Source organism: Anarhichas minor, unplaced genomic scaffold (assembly GCF_050575085.1).
Source record: "Anarhichas minor isolate MPS153535 unplaced genomic scaffold, ASM5057508v1 ptg000002l, whole genome shotgun sequence".
Taxonomy (NCBI): domain Eukaryota; kingdom Metazoa; phylum Chordata; class Actinopteri; order Perciformes; family Anarhichadidae; genus Anarhichas; species Anarhichas minor.
Window position 1 is genome coordinate 9,867,328 of NW_027466448.1, and position 17,798 is coordinate 9,885,125.

At 42.3% G+C, this 17,798-nt stretch overlaps 2 protein-coding genes across 2 annotated transcripts in view; one reads left to right on the forward strand and one right to left on the reverse strand.

The window, feature by feature from the left end:
• Positions 1-11,342, reverse strand: part of jak2a (Janus kinase 2a) — a 23,898-nt gene extending 12,556 nt beyond the window's left edge. The window contains exons 1-6 of the mRNA XM_076089806.1: positions 10,928-11,342; positions 5,452-5,755; positions 2,234-2,357; positions 2,005-2,125; positions 1,061-1,206; positions 83-380 (exon numbers count right to left, since the gene is read on the reverse strand). Coding sequence (XP_075945921.1) covers positions 83-380; positions 1,061-1,206; positions 2,005-2,125; positions 2,234-2,357; positions 5,452-5,731 — 969 coding nt within the window. The 5' untranslated portion in view covers positions 5,732-5,755; positions 10,928-11,342. The remainder of the gene's footprint in view (positions 1-82; positions 381-1,060; positions 1,207-2,004; positions 2,126-2,233; positions 2,358-5,451; positions 5,756-10,927) is intronic.
• LOC142947955 (zinc finger and BTB domain-containing protein 6-like) lies at positions 7,697-17,507 on the forward strand. Its single transcript, XM_076089825.1, has 2 exons — positions 7,697-14,810; positions 15,160-17,507. The coding sequence occupies exons 1-2, from the start codon at positions 14,436-14,438 to the stop codon at positions 16,294-16,296; spliced, it is 1,512 nt and encodes a 503-aa protein (XP_075945940.1). The 5' UTR covers positions 7,697-14,435; the 3' UTR covers positions 16,297-17,507.
• The last annotated feature ends 291 nt before the right edge of the window (positions 17,508-17,798 follow it).

Sequence of the window (17,798 nt, forward strand, 5' to 3'; positions counted from 1 at the left end):
AGCCATGGCAGCTTCACACTGTGGCAGACTGTGTGTACAAATGCATTACCAAGGCAACATCAACCCATCGCTCGGCCCTCACCTCCTCTGCTCCTTCCTCCTCCTCTTTCCCTTTTGACCACTGGACGCCCGTGTCGCCCGTCACAACGATGGTAACCGTGTCCGCGGAGAGGTTGGTGACTTGGAAGCGCTCGGAGTAGAGGGAGGGCAGCAGCATCTCCAGGCTTATCAGGTATTTGAGCTTGAGGTTGCACGCCGTGGCCTTGCATTCCCTGAACTGCTGGATGAACTTCTTGAAGCGATAGCGGATCCTCTTCCGAGTCAAGATGTTGTATTCCTGGATGCGGCTTCGCATGCATCTCGGCAGGAAGGATTTGTAGCTGAAAGTGGGGAAGGGGTTGAAATGAGGAGGATGTGATCAACAAATAACAGGAAAGGCACAGGGAGAAGGGAGGGGCAAGTGAAAGAGGAAACAAGGTTAAAAGAGCAAACGCTAACGCTTTGTGGCAGTTCAGCCAGTGTACCTCAGGAGAATTTGTCAATAATCCTGAAAAGGTCAGCTAAAACTAACATCAATATTGATGTTGAATTATGTATGAAAGGGAAATTTGAGGAGAATTAATATTTCAAGCGCAACACACCTTTTGAACCGAAACATCATCTCACACAAAGAGATTATTCATTCAGCTGCATGAACACGCATAATGAAACTAGATGCTCACTGTGTTCTGAGGAGAAATCGTTATTCATGAGCTGCACAACATGCACACCAGCATGACAGCGAGCATTTCCCATTACTTAGGTAAGAGAGTGTGCGGCATATATGAGACTCGACCCGTCTGGGATTTTCAGATCATTGTTTTATGAGTTAAATGTTGTATTTTCCTCGTCTTAAAGGCTGCTTTATAGTTAAGTGGTAAACATTTCTGGGCGTATAATGTTCGAGGCTTCTAGTAGAGGGATGATTCTACCAGGCTGCCCTTCATATTCACATTTTAAATGATTTAAATAATCAGAATAACGATACTACGTTTGCCTCTGGAGAGTGAGTGCCTCCTACCTGGTGTAATTGTAAATGTCCACAGGTGACTGATCGCTTTCTTTGGCGAGCCTCATCATGTCCAGCACCGCCATGCCCAGACACTCCTCCTGGGCCTCGTGGCTCACTGGAATTTCAACCCAGCCATTCAGAAAGTCACTACGCCTCTAGAGGAGGAAAAAAAACAACAGATGTTCGATGGACAGAAGTAGAAGAATAGCGTGAGAGACGGGGAAGGAGCAGGTAAACAGATGCCAAATGCCTTACCAAGTGCACTATTGGCTTACTTCACATGTCAAATTCAGTAAATCTTAGATTTGTCAAAGAAATTAACAGTAATCGGACTGATTATAGTCTCTTTATGGCACATGAAGATGTATGCTAGGATAAAAAAAAAGTCTGTTTTAAAGGGGAAACTCCTTTTATTCAATATTACATCAACAAACTCAGTCCTGGTTAGGTTGTTGGGCCTGCACAAGTCAAGCTCTACAACAACAGGCGCCTGTGAAACATTCTGTAGGTCAATCTGTTGACACACACCTCATGCTGTCAGTGTGGCAGTGGAGATAAAAACAAAGCTGAACAGAGCTGCATGTGTCAAGTTCACACATGTGGGAAAGAAGAAAAAAAAAAGCGGTAACTATTTAAAACGCTCATGCAAACACATACACACACACACGCGCGAGCAAACACAGAGTGAAGAGAACCCTTGTTCCCCATTTGCACTTCTTACTACCCCACTTCCTGTTTTCTGAACTTACACATTGGCTGTAATGACACAGACAGACAGAGAGGGGGGGAAGCAAGCAGATTTGTATCTCCTCCCACCCAACATTTCTGTTCATTGTTATGTTTTAAAAGAGTGGGGTTGAGGGCATCTCAAAGACACTGTTCTTTGGTTTGGTTTAAGGAAAATACCTAAAATAGCTGACTTGTAATATGAAGTGGAAGTTGTAAAGACTCGCCTGAAAAAACTGGTATGCCATGACACAGTCATCCATCACGGGGCTCTCCGTCCCCTTGGACACGCCATAGCGATGGGCATTCAGTGTGTTGCCGCTGTTGTACCAGCCAGAAAAATTGTATCTGGATAGAAAAAGAGATCAGAGAAGTTCCAGTAAGGAAATGAATCTGAACATAAACGACTCATCAAGGGGAGGGGGGGGGGAAAGACACACAGTAAAAAACATCTACCTGATTCTGAAGTGCAGGCTCTCACTGGCTGGCTGCTGCAATTTGAAGATGTGATTCGGAGGAAACCATATCCTGTCACTTTCCCTCATGAGGCCAAACAAGCTGCAGTACACGGGAGCAATCCCTGAAAAGACAGAGAAAAACAATCATCTGTGTACCATCGTACAGACATTTATTCTGGAACTAAGGACAGTGGGCAACCTCATACCTGTAATTCAAATTAAAGAAGCCAATTGACACATTCGTTATTGATACCTAAGTTTGAAATAAAGAACAGAGCTCTTGCATGTACGTTACTAATTAGTTGCCACTAACTGGCCAATATTTAGAAATACACAAAGTTTAGCATATATGTACTGTATGTTTACACACACACAGCTTGTGTCGTGGTAGCACTGTAGACTGGAAGCATATTTATAGTTCGTTGTCATCGTCTGAAGTTCCCATGAACAGTTTTGTGAGTTTGACTGTTGCCAGGAGTACTGTTTGAAATGGATGACTTTTACAACTTCTTCTGACGATAATAGCCTAATTTGGGGGAAATTTTATTGAATTCCGGATTCCTGGAACGTCAGTCCCACTTGTATGTTGTTTTTTTTCTACAATTCCTCATTATGTCTTCAAAATACCAGTTTTTAGGACCAATGATCTTGGAAGTTAGAAACAATCTGAGAGACTTCTCATGCAAATGCCTGAGCTAAAGAGAGACCCACCGTGACGTGTCCCCTCCAGCTCTTCTAACGGTGAGTCCAATGGTGCACCTGCTACAATTTTCTATGCAAATTTCTGCGCTGGCTGCATGAAAGTCTGTCACGCCAAACTATTGCAGTTGGCAGAGGTGATTCAACTCAGGCTTGCGAGTGATTTTTTGGCGGAAGTAATCCGATTTTTCTTCAGCAATATTCTTCCTTTTGTTCATTACGTTTACATTAAACTTTTTTTTTTTTTTTGCTAACGCAGACATCGAGTGCATGAGTTACTTTGTAAGGTGTTTTTGTATCAAACACAGGCGGGGTTTTCTTTTCATGTGGTGGTATCGGCATTTGACCAAGTTTCCAACCATATTTAAAGTCCGGACCTCCTGTGAACTCATTTGTTCTTACAGTGAGGTGTTTTACCAGTCGGACATGTGGGTCAATAGCAGACGGAACATTTCCTCACATGGCAGGAAGCCCTCTCTCAGAGTGAAGCAATGGTACGAGGGTGCGTTAGAGGAAGCAACAGAGGAAGTGGAGTCAAAGAACTAAGAAAGTTGATCTTTAAGAAAGTTCTACCTTGTCTTATTTGTTACATTATTTGTAAACTTTCTTTCAATTGAAATATATTTTATATTCATGAAATTTGACCTCTGCATTTAATGCACCCAAGCACAGAGGAGCCGCTCTGGGACCAACTTAGGGTTCAGTGTCTCCCTCAAGGACACTTAGACACGCAGACCCGGTCATCGAACCGCCAACCTTGTGATTAAAGGATGACCCGCTCTAGCTCCAGAGCCACAGCCTGACAAAACAAGAGAGCAATGCACTGCACAGTAAGTCACTGTATTCACACCTTAGTAGCTGAGAAGCATTGTATTATACGGCTTGACAACATACGTCACACCGTTTTATATATAGATACAGATAATCAGAGGTCCGACTAAATAAATAAAGAGGAGAAAAAAAAAAGATTGAATATAGACAGAACTTCTCCACCTATTTAAGTTCAATCATATCAGGTCTGACTGTTGGGAAGGTGACAATGTTTGACTTCATCCTAAGTGTAAAGACAGAGAAACGAGAGGACAAAGGAAGTTGAAAAAGCAAGGGGATATGGAAGAATTGGAGAGAGGTCGTTTCTTATCGGCTCATGTGGGAATGGAGCAAGAGAGCGTGTCGGAGAGAGATAGAGCGAGGGTGGAGAGCAAAATAGACGCAACAGTCGACAACTTCCTGATTTGTGATTGCTAGAAAGAGAAGAGCCAGTGGCTCTGTTTCCACAAAACAAACACTGTGTCGGCTCTGATGGCAAAAGCGCCTATCTGAAGTCCTTCACCAGGAAGGTCTTGGTATAAGGAATGAAGTTGGACGCATTTGGAGCCGATGAAGAAGCCACGGAAATAAACAACAAATGCTCTTGAGCGTTGGCCAAGCAGTCCATTTGATTGTTTACTTTCTTATTGCCTGGATGACGGATAAATCGAAACCAAGCTGATCAATACCTTAAAGCGCACAGCCACAAGATGGCTACTGGATGCTTGGATCAGATTTCCCACCGTCTTGAAGTGAACAAAAAAAGCTTTTCTACAGATGTATAGACAAATTAAAGGCAGAAACTTCAGAAAATGTCCTAATAAACGGTGTGGAGAGGGAAGTACATGCATGCTTTTAAAGTTAAAGGCTCAGTTGTAAAAAAAAACACATCCTCCCATGTGTGTCATGGCCGTGGGAAATGTGCTTTGGGGACATGTTTTGCTTGACTGAGGCCTATCACAGATTGGGATTGGCCTAACTCAGTTTTGGCTGAAGTCACGGTCACACGACACTTAACTACAAGTATTTACACTGCCCCCCTATTCACTTGTATTGAGGCCAGTATGACGGAACAATTCAAGCATGCTGCTTAAAATATATTGCTAATATGTATTTATTAATGTTGGATGGAAACATAGTGTGTCTGTACTTAAAGGCCTAATTCAGCCTTACAAGCTCTTTACCCCTCTTGACAAAGATGGCAGCATGCATGAAACGTAAACACAAGCGTTACACTATGTCCATTTATAGTCCAGTCTGGGCATAATAACAAAAATATGTGTATAGAGGTGTTATATTTGAGACTCTTTAATAAAACAATGTTTATTTAGCCTGGCGCACTTACAGTTGTTTCTCAACGAGGTGTACGTCACACGCTAAAGCAGAACTTCACAAGGTTGCACAAACATCCAGATGTGTGGCAATAAAAACAGGGTTGTCATCGAACCAGTGAATTGCTCAAGGTTTTGAACATGGCACTAAGAATTCATGAATCGTTCAAATCATACTTGTTAAACAGAACAATAGAATACATTGTCACACCACTATATTTTTAATGTCCTTCTTTTTTTCCCCTCTGTTTTCTCATATTGTTGATGTATTTTATTTAAGCATAATTTAAAACCCTTATTAGACTGATGTTAAAAAATAGCTTAATTTATATTAAATTAACTAAACTATATTTTGTGAAATCCTCTTGTGACTCACCACACGCTTTCGCTGCACTTATGCACAGTTCCTCTGCTACGTACTCCCCTGGTGGAAACGTGAGCACGCTTTCTGAACCGTCAGCCTCTCCTCCATCCTTCTCCAGGTAGTACAGGTGGACAGTGAGGCAGGTGGGGTCCGTGTCCTGCTTGGAGTCGAGTCCAGCGGCCGGGTCGATGTCAGGTAGGAGGCCATTAAGATGTGCTGATTCTGATTCTGATTCTGATTCTGTGGGACCGGAGATGGGTGGCTCCATGTCGGTCAGCAGAATACAGGCCATGCGCTGCGTAAAACAAACATCCACCTGTCAGGGGACAAAGATATAAGACGGAGATGTAAACCATGTCATGTGATGCAACTCGGCCAATCACAAATGTGTCTTCTGATAAGCGTCGCCCTCGACTTGAGTGCGATATTCACACACACGAGAGAGAGAGAGAGACGGGGCGAGAGACCCAACAGTCGGAGAAGTACGTAAGTCAGAGAAGTTATTTCAAATGACTTTTATGTTTGTAGTCAGCATTGTAGTGTGTACCCTGGCTGAGGCAGCTTCAATGAAAACAGATTGCTAGAATAATATACTTTATGTTTAAATGTGGAGAAGATCAAGTGTAAAGCTTGGGAAATAACAGCACACTCTAACTTGAACCCTAAAATGGCTACATTTTTCATTCAACAGTGGCTGATTCAGATGTCCGAGATGCTATGGTATCGCTCTCTGTAGCCATACACTGTTAGCGGACACAAGCAGTACTTATTGTCAATTAGCCTACAATTGATCTAGTTACTTATCAGAACACACTCATCACAAAACTGCTGAGCAGTACATTTACTATACAGACTCTCAGCCGTTCTAGTCCTAAAACTATATACGTACGTAGGCACTTCATTGTTTTTACACATGGAAAACATTTGGTACTGTCTCTATTCCCGTGTTTACTCTAGTAACCAACAGGTTGACATCTCAACAATAATTATTGGATGGATTGCCGTGCCATTTGGTAAGCACAATGAAGTCCCATCCAAGATGATATGCACTGACATTCATGATCCGCTGATCTTTCATCTAGTGATTAGTCATTAATTCCTTCAATACGTTGGTTTATAACCAAAGATTTGCAACACTAAGGACATTAAGCCATCCCATAAACAGAATTTAATGTTTTCAAGTCGGACACTGAAATAGACTCCTCCGGCATGTGGCTCTGCACTGGCAGTCTGCTTTTGATGACAGGCTTGCCGACGAGGCATAACAGTGCTTGAAGCAGATGGTAAACAAACTGTGTGTGTGTCTGTGAGGGTTTTAATTAAAGGTCTTATAGATATTAAAGAAAAAATAACAATATACTGTTTTTAATGTGTTAAGTCATTTTAGGTGGATATTGAGTAATCGTATGGTTTATACTTTTCGGAACATTATTGGCCAAAGACAGAAGGAGGTGGAGTGACCCAATACGCCAGCCTGAACAATGGAGATGAGTGAGTGATTTCATAACTTCCTTGCATTATTTCATACATCATTGTCCTGTACAGGGTCGAAGTTTATGGTTATAAAATCTATACTCTCTACTGCAATGATGACCTACAGCAACAGGCCACAAACAGTGAAAAGCTAATTTCACAGCCAATTAGTGTTGGTAAAGTACCGGTACCGTAAGTAAATGTTAACAACAATATTGTTGACCATAATGAACCAAAAGCTCCTTAAAAACAACAACAAAAAGACGTAATGCTACGAAGTAATGGGTGAATTTAGATTATCTGAATGCTGAAATCATTGCTCTTTAGATCCTTTAGCGTACTATTGGGTAACTGCAATTGTCATGCAGTAGGATTTGGGCCATTTCTGCAACAACTAAACGTTTCTGAATTTGTTATTTTGTTACTTATTGACCTCCAGCACATTCAGTATCCAGAGATTTTCTCAAGGATTTAGCATCACAGTGGCTGTAGTCCAACGTTAACACCTAGTAACAGCTTCCATTTTCACGGAGCGCAATGGAGTAGAACGTTTATTATCACCATAAAAACAGACAAATGCAACAGTGAAATCTGTCAGTTAGGCTATATTCATTCAGATTTGGATCTCTTTTGCGAGAGAGACCTGAGAACAAACAACATATAAAAGGACAACAAGAAAATGAATTCACTCAAAACAAGCATCACACACACACACACACACACACACACACACACACACACAATGCACATTTCAACTGTTGATGTTTGACAGAGTACGTCATTCTATGTAGGATACTACACAGAAGCTGCTGCAAAGTTGAAGTAAAGAACTAAGCAAAGGATAATGCAAAGTACTGCTTTGGTTACCAGGTGGGGCAGAACATTATTGATGCTCCATAGTTGGAGACCTTTGAAACAAACAAGAGGAAGGACAGCAGCAACACTGCTCTCCAACTTTCTGTCAGTGTGTTTACACACCCGACACGTTTATCACGGAGCAGACAGGCAGAAAGTTCGACCAGTTCCTTATCTGGGCCTTGCTGCTGGTTGTTGTTGAGCGCTATCAACTCGGACACATTGTGCCCTTAATGGCCGCTCTGCTTCAACGCTGGCTGCTGATGATGATGATGGCCTCTTTAAGTCGGTCGCCGGACATTTTGCACTTACCAACCAACTTTCTGGGCTTCCTTTAAAGTTTGGTTCAAGTTCCCAAAAAAAAATCAGTGGCTTACTAAATCAGTTTCTACAGAGTACTGCGTTGCTGTCTGCAGTTTAAGTGTCCCCCAGCTGATGGGAGCCAAGGCCACAACTTTCCCTCCTAGGAAACAGAGCTCATTAAACAGGTACAGAACATCACCTATTCATCACTTGCCTTTTTGTTGGAAGCAGTACGACACCGAACGGATGTACGAAATTAATGACTTGGCTTCAGATGGCTCAACATCTTAGTTGGACAGGAACATAGTCAGATGAATCAACAATGGAGCCACTTCAAACAGGAACAATAACTTTGTCCTATTCGCGTCTGGCTGTTACATCCCAAAATATGTTTTGCTCTCTCCACCCCTGCTGCATGTCAGGGAATGAAAATGATCCATGTCTAACTGCAAAGCAAGGATATCAAAATTACAAAAATGAACGCGCCATCCCGAACCTCAAACAATTGACAGAATCCTTTGACAAAAACAATTTTGAGTTGATATTTAAGTTATTTTAGGTATCAGTGGAAACACTTCCTGTTGTTTCTTCATCATTCAGTCATCAAACGATGAATCCAGACAATAATGTCAGATGAATGTATAAAATAGAGCCTATAAGAAGTATTAATGAGGGTGTTACTAATAAGGGAGGCTACCATGATAACTCAGGCTGAGACTCAGTGCATCCAACAGCTGTCACCTTTGTGCTTGACCGCTCACAGCTTTATGACGGAGTGAAAGAAAAGTGTAACAGTCCGATGAAACCATCTGTTTGCCAGACATTAGCATAAACATCCAAAACATGTGGGGGAAAGTCTTCTCATGGTTTCCAGATGTGCAAAGCTGAGAGAGGAGTTTATTTGTGGCACCTTCAGCCAATCAATACTTTAAATTACTCCTGACTCATTGATGATGAACTGAATGGGGACTTCTGACAGCAGGTGGTGTTGTTTGCATTGTGTGTAACACCACCAATCGTAGCCTGGAGATCATAGCGTGTCACGGAAATCTAGCTCTAGAAACCTGTTTATTGATTTTAGTCTGTGTCACACCTCGTCATGTTTTGACATGTAACCACAAACTCACATTGAAGTCAACTGTGCCATCTCTTTGTGATCTCTCGATACAAGCCTTCCCTTATTGTCTTTTGTCAAATGCTGAACAAAGAAATTGATCAAAAGAAGACAACGGTGGGCAGGAAAAAGCCTAGCAACACATTTGTTTGACTGTGGGATGTAATCTCCACTGAACTAACAGTACAGTTGTGTCTAAAGTTCAAATTGTCCTTGGCGTTACTGCTTCAACCCGCTTCCCATGAACTGATGCAACGGTGTAGTTGTCTCAGTGGAATTACACTTCCCCAAAAGTGCGAAAACGTATCCAAGCGGTGCACTTACTTGTAAATGATGACACATCGTTTGTACTGCTGCTACTAAACAATATTCCATCTCTTCTCTGCGTGTTAATGTGGAAACACGGCACTTCCCTACGGTTTTCACATGCTGTTTGCTTTCTTTCCCAGATGACAAAAAACAGTGTGTGCCATTGATTCCAGGCAGCTTCGGGCAGTTACTCACTGTAAAATGTTTTCGCAAGGATTTTCAGTCATAATGAAGCCAGTTAGGTTTTGCACACTAAATGAATCAATGCTCCGGGAAACACAAGGCTACTCACATTTCATGCTAAACCACATCACAGTGTGGGATGTTTTTTTTTTTTACTCGTATGGGTTCAGGTCTAGCTGCAAGTACTCCAAAGGCTAGCGCTGAACATTATTTAGCCAAAAAAATTGTGACGCGTGAAAAGTGTGCAGCTGTAACTTTTCTGTTGCTGCGACGTGTTCAATTTTAAATTAGCCAACTCTGGTTTTTTTTCTCTCCATTACAGCAAGCTGTGCAGTTCTTTGTTAGTGACCTGAATTATACGTGCAAGAACAATGTACTTTCCCCATTACTGTCATGACAAGTAGCCTGATTAATCAACACTGCCTACTTACAACATCATGTAAAAAAACAACAACTGGAAGAAATGTACTTGCTTTTAGAAACATACAATAACAGTACACTGTGTACAGCATGTCATATCCTAAATAGATTACACTACTGTCGAGTGTTGTGTTAATAATGCACTGCTCCCTCGAGCCAGCCTGCCACCCTTCACCTGTCATACAGTCAATTTGAGCATCCGTATTAGTACTGTTGGTTGGGGGTGACTCAAACATTTCAAACAACAGTGCTTCCCTTCTCCAAACCAGAGAACACAGACAACATTATGAAGCTTGAACTGGAAAATAAACTTAACTGCTCTGAAGATAATTCACTTGCCTGGCTTGGAAAATGGATTATCTCCAATTATCTATATAAATCAGGTGGCAGCATCGACCAACAAACTACTGTAAATTTAAGCTCAGTCACCAGTTTATTAGGTACACTTATTTGGCCAAAGGCTCTTTAAAAAACCTCTAAGAACCTTTATTGCAGGACTATTATTATACCTTATAAAGCAACTATAATTATGAACATATAGTGAATGCCACAACTGTCAGTTGATCAGTTTGATATCTCAGATCTAATCAGAATTCAAGTTAATGAGATCTTTTGTTCAGCACTTTCTTCATAAAAAAGAATAAGTAGACTGCAGTAAGTGATGTATGGTATAGAGTTTACTGTTTGTCTACAGTTTAGCAGCACAGACCAGCTGATTCTCTGCGAACCTTTAACTGGCTACAATTGTTCTGCAGGAACTTCATGACACGACAATGATCGCTTTCAACATTGCCACACACACACACACACACACAGACGCACACAACTTGCCTGTTTGTCTTCTGTGCTGTGGCTGCTTGAGTTGTCCAAAAATCAACCCAGGTCTGTCTCTGAAGTCCTCCGTGGCTTTGACAAAAGCTCCAATGAAAAAAAAAAAAAAGAGAGAGAGAGAGAGTCAACCTGCGAGGAGGACGTTGATCCACAGACCTTACCGTTACCGACCTCCGTTAGCTGGAGACAGGAGGTGCCCCGTTAACTGACCTTCCGGCGCTATTCATATCTGTTACTCGACTCTTTTCGTGTAACGCGTTCGCACCGCGCTCACATAACGCTCGGGCTTTTGGGTGGAAAATGCAACTGTTTAACCTACTGGTGGTCTGACTCACCCTCGGTTGTCTCTTCGCATTGAGTCGCTCATAGTAGAAAGATGCTGCTGCTGCTGCTGCTGCTGCTGCTGCTGCTGCTGGTGGTGCTGGTGGGCGGAGCAGGACGCCTCCACACGGTTTAGCCTGCTTCTCTCTCTGACCGACCCACTCGGGTTCTTCCGTGTTCGACACGGAAGCGTTTTTAATATTAATTAAAATATCCTCTTTAGAGCAGAATAAGTCGAAAGTCAAAGCCAGTGAGGAGCTTTAGTAGCCCACTATACTTGGGTACACATTTAAGGTACTTTTACTTCACTTGAGTACTTCCCTTTTATGCCTCTTTATAGGTACGTTAGGATACATTTGATGAGGACATTTGTTCTCCACTACCTTTATAGACAGTTATATTGACTTTCAGGGTATAGCCTACATTTAAAAAAACACGTGTAAAGAGCATATACATGTACACCACCAGCAACAACATGAAAAGGCATCAGATGACTAATAATAGCACATCATATATAAGAGAGTAATAAAATCACTTACAGGAACTATTCTCCCTCTTTTCTCCCCGTTAAAGGGGTTTTTGGGGGACTTTTTCCTGTTCTGATGCGAGGGTTCCGGGACAGAGGATGTCGCATATTGTAAAGCCCTCTGAGGCAAATTTGTAATTTGTGATTTTCGGCTATACAAAAATAAATTGAATTGAATTAATGAGAATTTTCCCTTTGAATATTTCCATAATAACACTTTTGTTTTGCAAACATGACGTTTAGTTGTACTGGAGTATATTTATATTGATGCATTGCCACTGAAAACTTCCTTTACCACGGCACTAAGCACGATACATGACAAAGAAATATATAGGTATCACAGTTAAATCTTAAATAGTCCCGTGAAGTCATGACAAATGAACACAATCGTCAATTACTTCAATATAAAATGTGAACAGGAGATCAAACTTCTTTCTGGATCTTTTTCAAAATGTAGTTCGAAGTTCTCACTTGCTTTATATTTATTCTTGTGTAATGCAGAAGCCACTGCAAAACAAGAAAACCTATGATAATTGAAATGCCTGTTATTTTGACTTTTTGTTTTGTCAATAACTCAGCCCCAATTGCAATTTTTATTTTCTGTTATTGTGCCTCACTATCAAAACTGAGTATGGCATATGGAGAACATTACATGAAAAGTAAACCGTTATGTTCCCGTGGATTTTATATGTGATGGGAGGAATAAACAATTATCTCTGTTTATTTAAAATGTGCAAATAAACATAGCTTTGTCTTGATCGTTTCATTGGAATAGTTTGTTGGATTTATTGGACAGTGTGTTACAGCGATCCATGAGAACTTGGCAGAGCTTATGGTGGAGCTCTGGATCTAAATGACAAGAAGCCGCGTATTCTTGCCAAACAAGAGTCGTGTTTGTCTCTACAGACTATTTATGGAGACCTCACACTCTGAAGTTAAATCAGCCTCATACAAACATTTGATTATAGTCTGTAAACTGTCATTCCGACATATCTTTCTGACAGTGCCACGGTGGTCCGACCATGTTCAGTGTGTTAGATAAAAGACTCACCGGCCACATCTGTTTCTTTTCTGGAGGTTCCTGTGGACCACTTACCTCAGTCTCATCTCCACTGTATCAGCGTTGGAGCTACAGTTAATAATGAAGGCAGTGAAGTATATTTCACAGTTCACCACAGATATTTCACATTTTCAAAACATATATACTATGTAAAGTTCTGACTTTAGTTTTTCACATGAAATAGAGTGGGAAAGCAGGCCCACAGAGAAACAATACAAGAGAACCTGGCTTTAGACGAGCACGATTGTCAGCAGTTCATTTTTTAAGAAGACATTTAAATATGTCAGATTTGAATTTGAAACACCTCACGGTAACAGATGGACAGTTCCTATAACCTGAGCGTATGTTTGTGTGTAAGAAATCAATTGTGAATTTGCATGTTATGAGTTACATATACAAAATTGTCCAATTTGTAACATTTCATATCATACACAGTGTAATTTAAGCACTTTGTAATGGCTCGTTACTTGAAATCCACAACCTGCAGTAAAAATGTTTTTTAGTAAAAGATTTGACTGTAGTCTGAAACTCAACACTCACTGCATGGCAGACACCTGAGTGTTCAACTCATATGTGATAGTTGAGCATGTAAAGTGCAAACAAGAATAAACTAAATATGTGGACAGAAGAGTTTGTTTTATCACACTACAAAAAGCACCTTTGCAAGTGAGTTAACTTCGTCAAAATCCCTGTTGAGATATGTAACAATGTAAAGCTTATCCCGATTCCCAGCTGAGCTGTGTGAAAATGGAGTGAAAAACAAAATCCATCAAGGCCTCATATAGCTATTATTTTTGAAAGCAAAGGTCTTCAAATGATCTTATTAGCTCAATGGCAGTTATTGTCTTGAAATCACCTTATTTAGAGTAGAAAATGTGTCTATACCACATGGAAAATCAGTCAATTCAGTTAACTCTATTACATTGTAAATGCATTCCACATAAGAAACAAGATGCAAGTATAGTTTTGGCTACTAAATTGCATTATTTCAGTGTATTGCACATTCTCTCTGTTTGGTAATGTTCACAGTATCATCTCTGGACCCCTCGGTGCCTCTGTAGAAACCCTGGTGAAATACAGCCGCTGAAGGGGTTAATTAGTTCACATGCTCCTGCGCAACACAGACACTGCCGTCTCAGCAGAAAGCCGGAGGAAGACGGGATGCCCGTTGCTTCACCGCTGAGAGATAGATCTCATCCTTCTGCATGTGTTGCCCATTCAGGTCTTTGTCAGTGATTGTGACTGTCAGACATCAGGCGAATAGAGTCTCGCTGTTGTTTTCAATCTGCTGCATCCATCGTCACGGGATGCGCCTGCAGTAAAAGGTGGGTCTGGATCGTCACGTCCATGTGTGATCTCTCTGTATTTTCCTGACTGCGGTGCATAGATTTCGCTTTACTGCAGTCCATAACTATCTCATGTTAATGATGATAGGATGTGGAAATTGTGATTTGGCTGTGAATCAATGGGCCTCATGCATACTTTCACCAGGACTGGCAAAACTTTTATCACACTTACATTTCCACAAATGTACTCATACTGTTCAACTAGAAAAAGGCCCGCAACCTATTTGAAAAGGCAGTTTAGTGAAAAAGCAATCCATGCAGCTCAGTTTGACCTCTGACAAACTGTGCACAGAATACTCTTTTAAATCCACACAGACCATCATGTCAAGCTCCTGTGACACCCTATGGTTTCGTTTCCCCACCCACGGTGACTCCATCCTCAGCAAAATCAACGCTCTAAGGGAGGAGCAGCGCTTCTGTGATGTCACACTCCTCCTTGGGGGTCCACAAGGCGCCACTGTTCCGCCTCTCCACTTCCACGGTCACAGAGCGGTGCTTGCAGCGTCCTCAGACTTCCTACGTGACCAATTCCTGCTCCACGAAGGCCGGGCCAAGCTGAGCGTGGGAGTAGTATCCCGTGTGGAGGTTGGCAAGAGACTTCTCCTGTCCTGCTACACCGGGCTCTTAGAGGTGCGATATAATTAGTGCCACTCTGAATGCTACAGTAAAAACAGAGCAGAACATGAAATCTATACCAGTTACAAATAATTGTACAGCAGGTCTTGTACTGTGCAATCAAGATTGCATCACCGCAAACAGATTGTCAGAATGAATAACATCAAGGGTTACATAAACAGAAATAGGGAACAAACATGTTGCAACAACAAAAGAGTGTGTTATGAAAGTTACATATGATTGCTCATTGGTTGTAGTTCTGTTTTTGTGTGTTTTAAGTGCACAACGTGGGTGTTTGGTGTGAATCGTAGCTGGTTTTCTTTATTGGTTTCCCTTGTTTTTCTTCAAATATCTTTTATTGTAGGTCCCTCTGAGAGACCTGGTGAGCTACCTGACTGCCGCCAGTGCGCTCCAGATGAGTCAGGTGGTGGAGAGGTGTGCCCAGGCCATCTCGCAGTACCTCGGTCCCACGCTGGCTTTCTTAAAACCAGAGAGACACTCAGAGGAGAAGGACACCCAGCAGCCAGACAACCACCAGCCAGGTACTAGCTTCAGAAATCAGGAGGAAAGGGATGCGGCCCAGCCCAGCACCAGCATCCAGGAAGCAAGTACGGAGGAAGAAGGGGCGGTTGTGTTTCAGTCCAAGTCGAGGTTCAGTCAAGGAGCCAAGATGGATGGTCAAGGACTGAGGGGGTTCAAAGATGATAGTGGGCTGGTTATAGCTCAAATAGAGTTATCTGACGATGCAGTATGCTGCCTAGATACCCTGAAGTCAGAGGAAGATGGAAACATGCAGCCTGTTAACACAAACAAGCCACCCTATCAAGTTCAGCACGTTACAGATGCTCTGAGAAGTAAGCTGCACTCTCCTACAGCTTTCCGAGATCATATATCACCCACAACCAGAGGAAGTTCTGCTCAATGCGAAAAGTTGGTGGACAGTTCCCAGAACCAAGAGGAAGAAGCAGAGGTGGAGCAAAGCGAAGAGGAAGGACTGTTCTTACTGGAAGCTCAACTGCAAGAATGTGGCGAGCTGATGGACTCCCATCTGTTTTGCTTCTCCGGAGCACGTTTGCCAAAGAGTCGTAGCTCCGGAGATGAGCTGACGGAGGGCTCAGACAGCATATTGGTCCAGAGGCCGTACCTGTGCAGGAGGTGTGACAGAGTCTTCCAGCACCTGGAGAGCTACGTGGGCCACCTGAAGCAGCACAGACGGTACTTGTGTTTGGTCTGTGGGAAAGGCTTTCCCCAGCGGGTTAACCTGGCCCGCCACATACGCGTCCACACTGGGGTCAAGCCTTTCCGATGTCCGCTGTGCCACAAGACATTTTCCCAAAAGGCCACGCTGCAAGACCACTTCAATCTGCACACAGGAGATAAGCCCCATAAGTGTAAATACTGTGCTGTGCTCTTCCAACACAAGCCAGGCCTCAGGCGCCACCTGAAGGACATTCATGGTAAGAGTAGCCTGCAGAACACGCTCGAGGAGGCTGTGCACTGATGATAGATGAGCTGTTGTGGCAGAAATGTCATTAATGTGGGGTTCTTTATAGTTGATAGATCTATATAACTTTGGAAACATGTCAAAAAAGGTTTATCAGGAAGCACTTGACGCTGACTTGCAGGGTAATAATTTAGAAAATGATCAAAGTACAGGGGAGCTCACTTTGTGCTACATCAGTGTCTCCCGATCAACGAGTTAATGCATTTGCCCTGTAACATTTGGCTAATGGAAAGAAGTAAATTTCCTTCTGTGCCTTCTGCAGCTTTCTCCTGATCTCTGCCAGTAAAATACATTGAATTCAGTCCTGTAGCATGCAATGTTCAAACTCCATTACGCTATATCATCTGCCATGTATAATAGTGAATACAATCTCCTACGGGTTGAGTTGGGCATCGTTTCAAACACCTTTAAAAGTGCTCCTGCATTTTATAGGGTGAACAGCCAACTAAACGTGTCTGTGTTCCCTCTGCAAGAATGTTCTGCTTTACCAAGAAGATAAGCCAGAATTAACTATAAAAGAGAGTTTTAAGACTGGAAATTATACAATGAACAAGTTAACACTGCTTTAATTGCTGCAACAAAATCTAGAGAAAATAGTTTACATGATAAAAAAAAATCAAATGCTTTTGTCGACTATTTCTTTGCTGAATTTTCTGGATGGACTGAATCCTGCATACTGCCTGCTGGGGTTCGCAGACAACCATCGCTTCACAATTTGACCCAACTGAAATTCTGTGCAGCTCTCTGAGCATCACGCTATAAGTGAATGGGTTCTCCCGCATGGCTGAGAGGGTTTCCAAGCTCTCTTGCTCCATTCTTACCCTCTGCATCCCTCCCTCTCTCCTTTCGGCCCACAAATGTAATCGTCACTCATCTCAGTGAATGGAATGGTTGTTGTTGTCCTCCTCGGGGGCATTCGAGGTGCCATGGCTTGAAATTGACTTGAAATTTGCAAGTCTGTGGGCAGACAAATGATTAACGCATGGTGGGGTGTGTGTACAGAAAATAATGTATGAGAATGTGTGACTAAGGAAGACAGAGAATACACATAAATATAGTCAAAGATATACCAAAGCATGTATATCCCCTTGCACTGAATAGACCTTCGTCAGAATATAGCACATGCACATGCATGTCTGTGTGTGGCATTCTGGGCACCTCCATTATGAATGAGAGACTAAGAGGTATAACATGTAAGGGGGGGGGGGGGGGGGGGGGGGGTGAAGGCCAAGGGGAAGATGGAAGAGCAGTGGTAGATACAGAGACAAGGATGAAAAGAGTGATACAAGTAATTGGAATATTTGTTCTTATGATAATTAAAACCATTAAGTATACTGCATGACCAAGGCTGCTATTTACCCTTCATCACCGCTGCTGAAATGCCCTTGAGCAAGGCCCTCAACCCCCCAACTGCTCCAGGAGAGCTGACTAGAGCTCCTCAGTGGCCAACAGATCAGACTGTAGTTGTACAGATGTGAATGTGCATAACTGTGTGAGGT

Excerpts from the sequence above, each read along its gene's own strand:
- LOC142947955 (XM_076089825.1), top strand. The coding sequence starts at position 14,436 with ATGCAGCTCAGTTTGACCTCTGACAAACTGTGCACAGAATACTCTTTT. Across the intron at positions 14,811-15,159 it reads GCTACACCGGGCTCTTAGAG|GTCCCTCTGAGAGACCTGGT; the intron begins GTGCGATATAAT and ends CTTTTATTGTAG.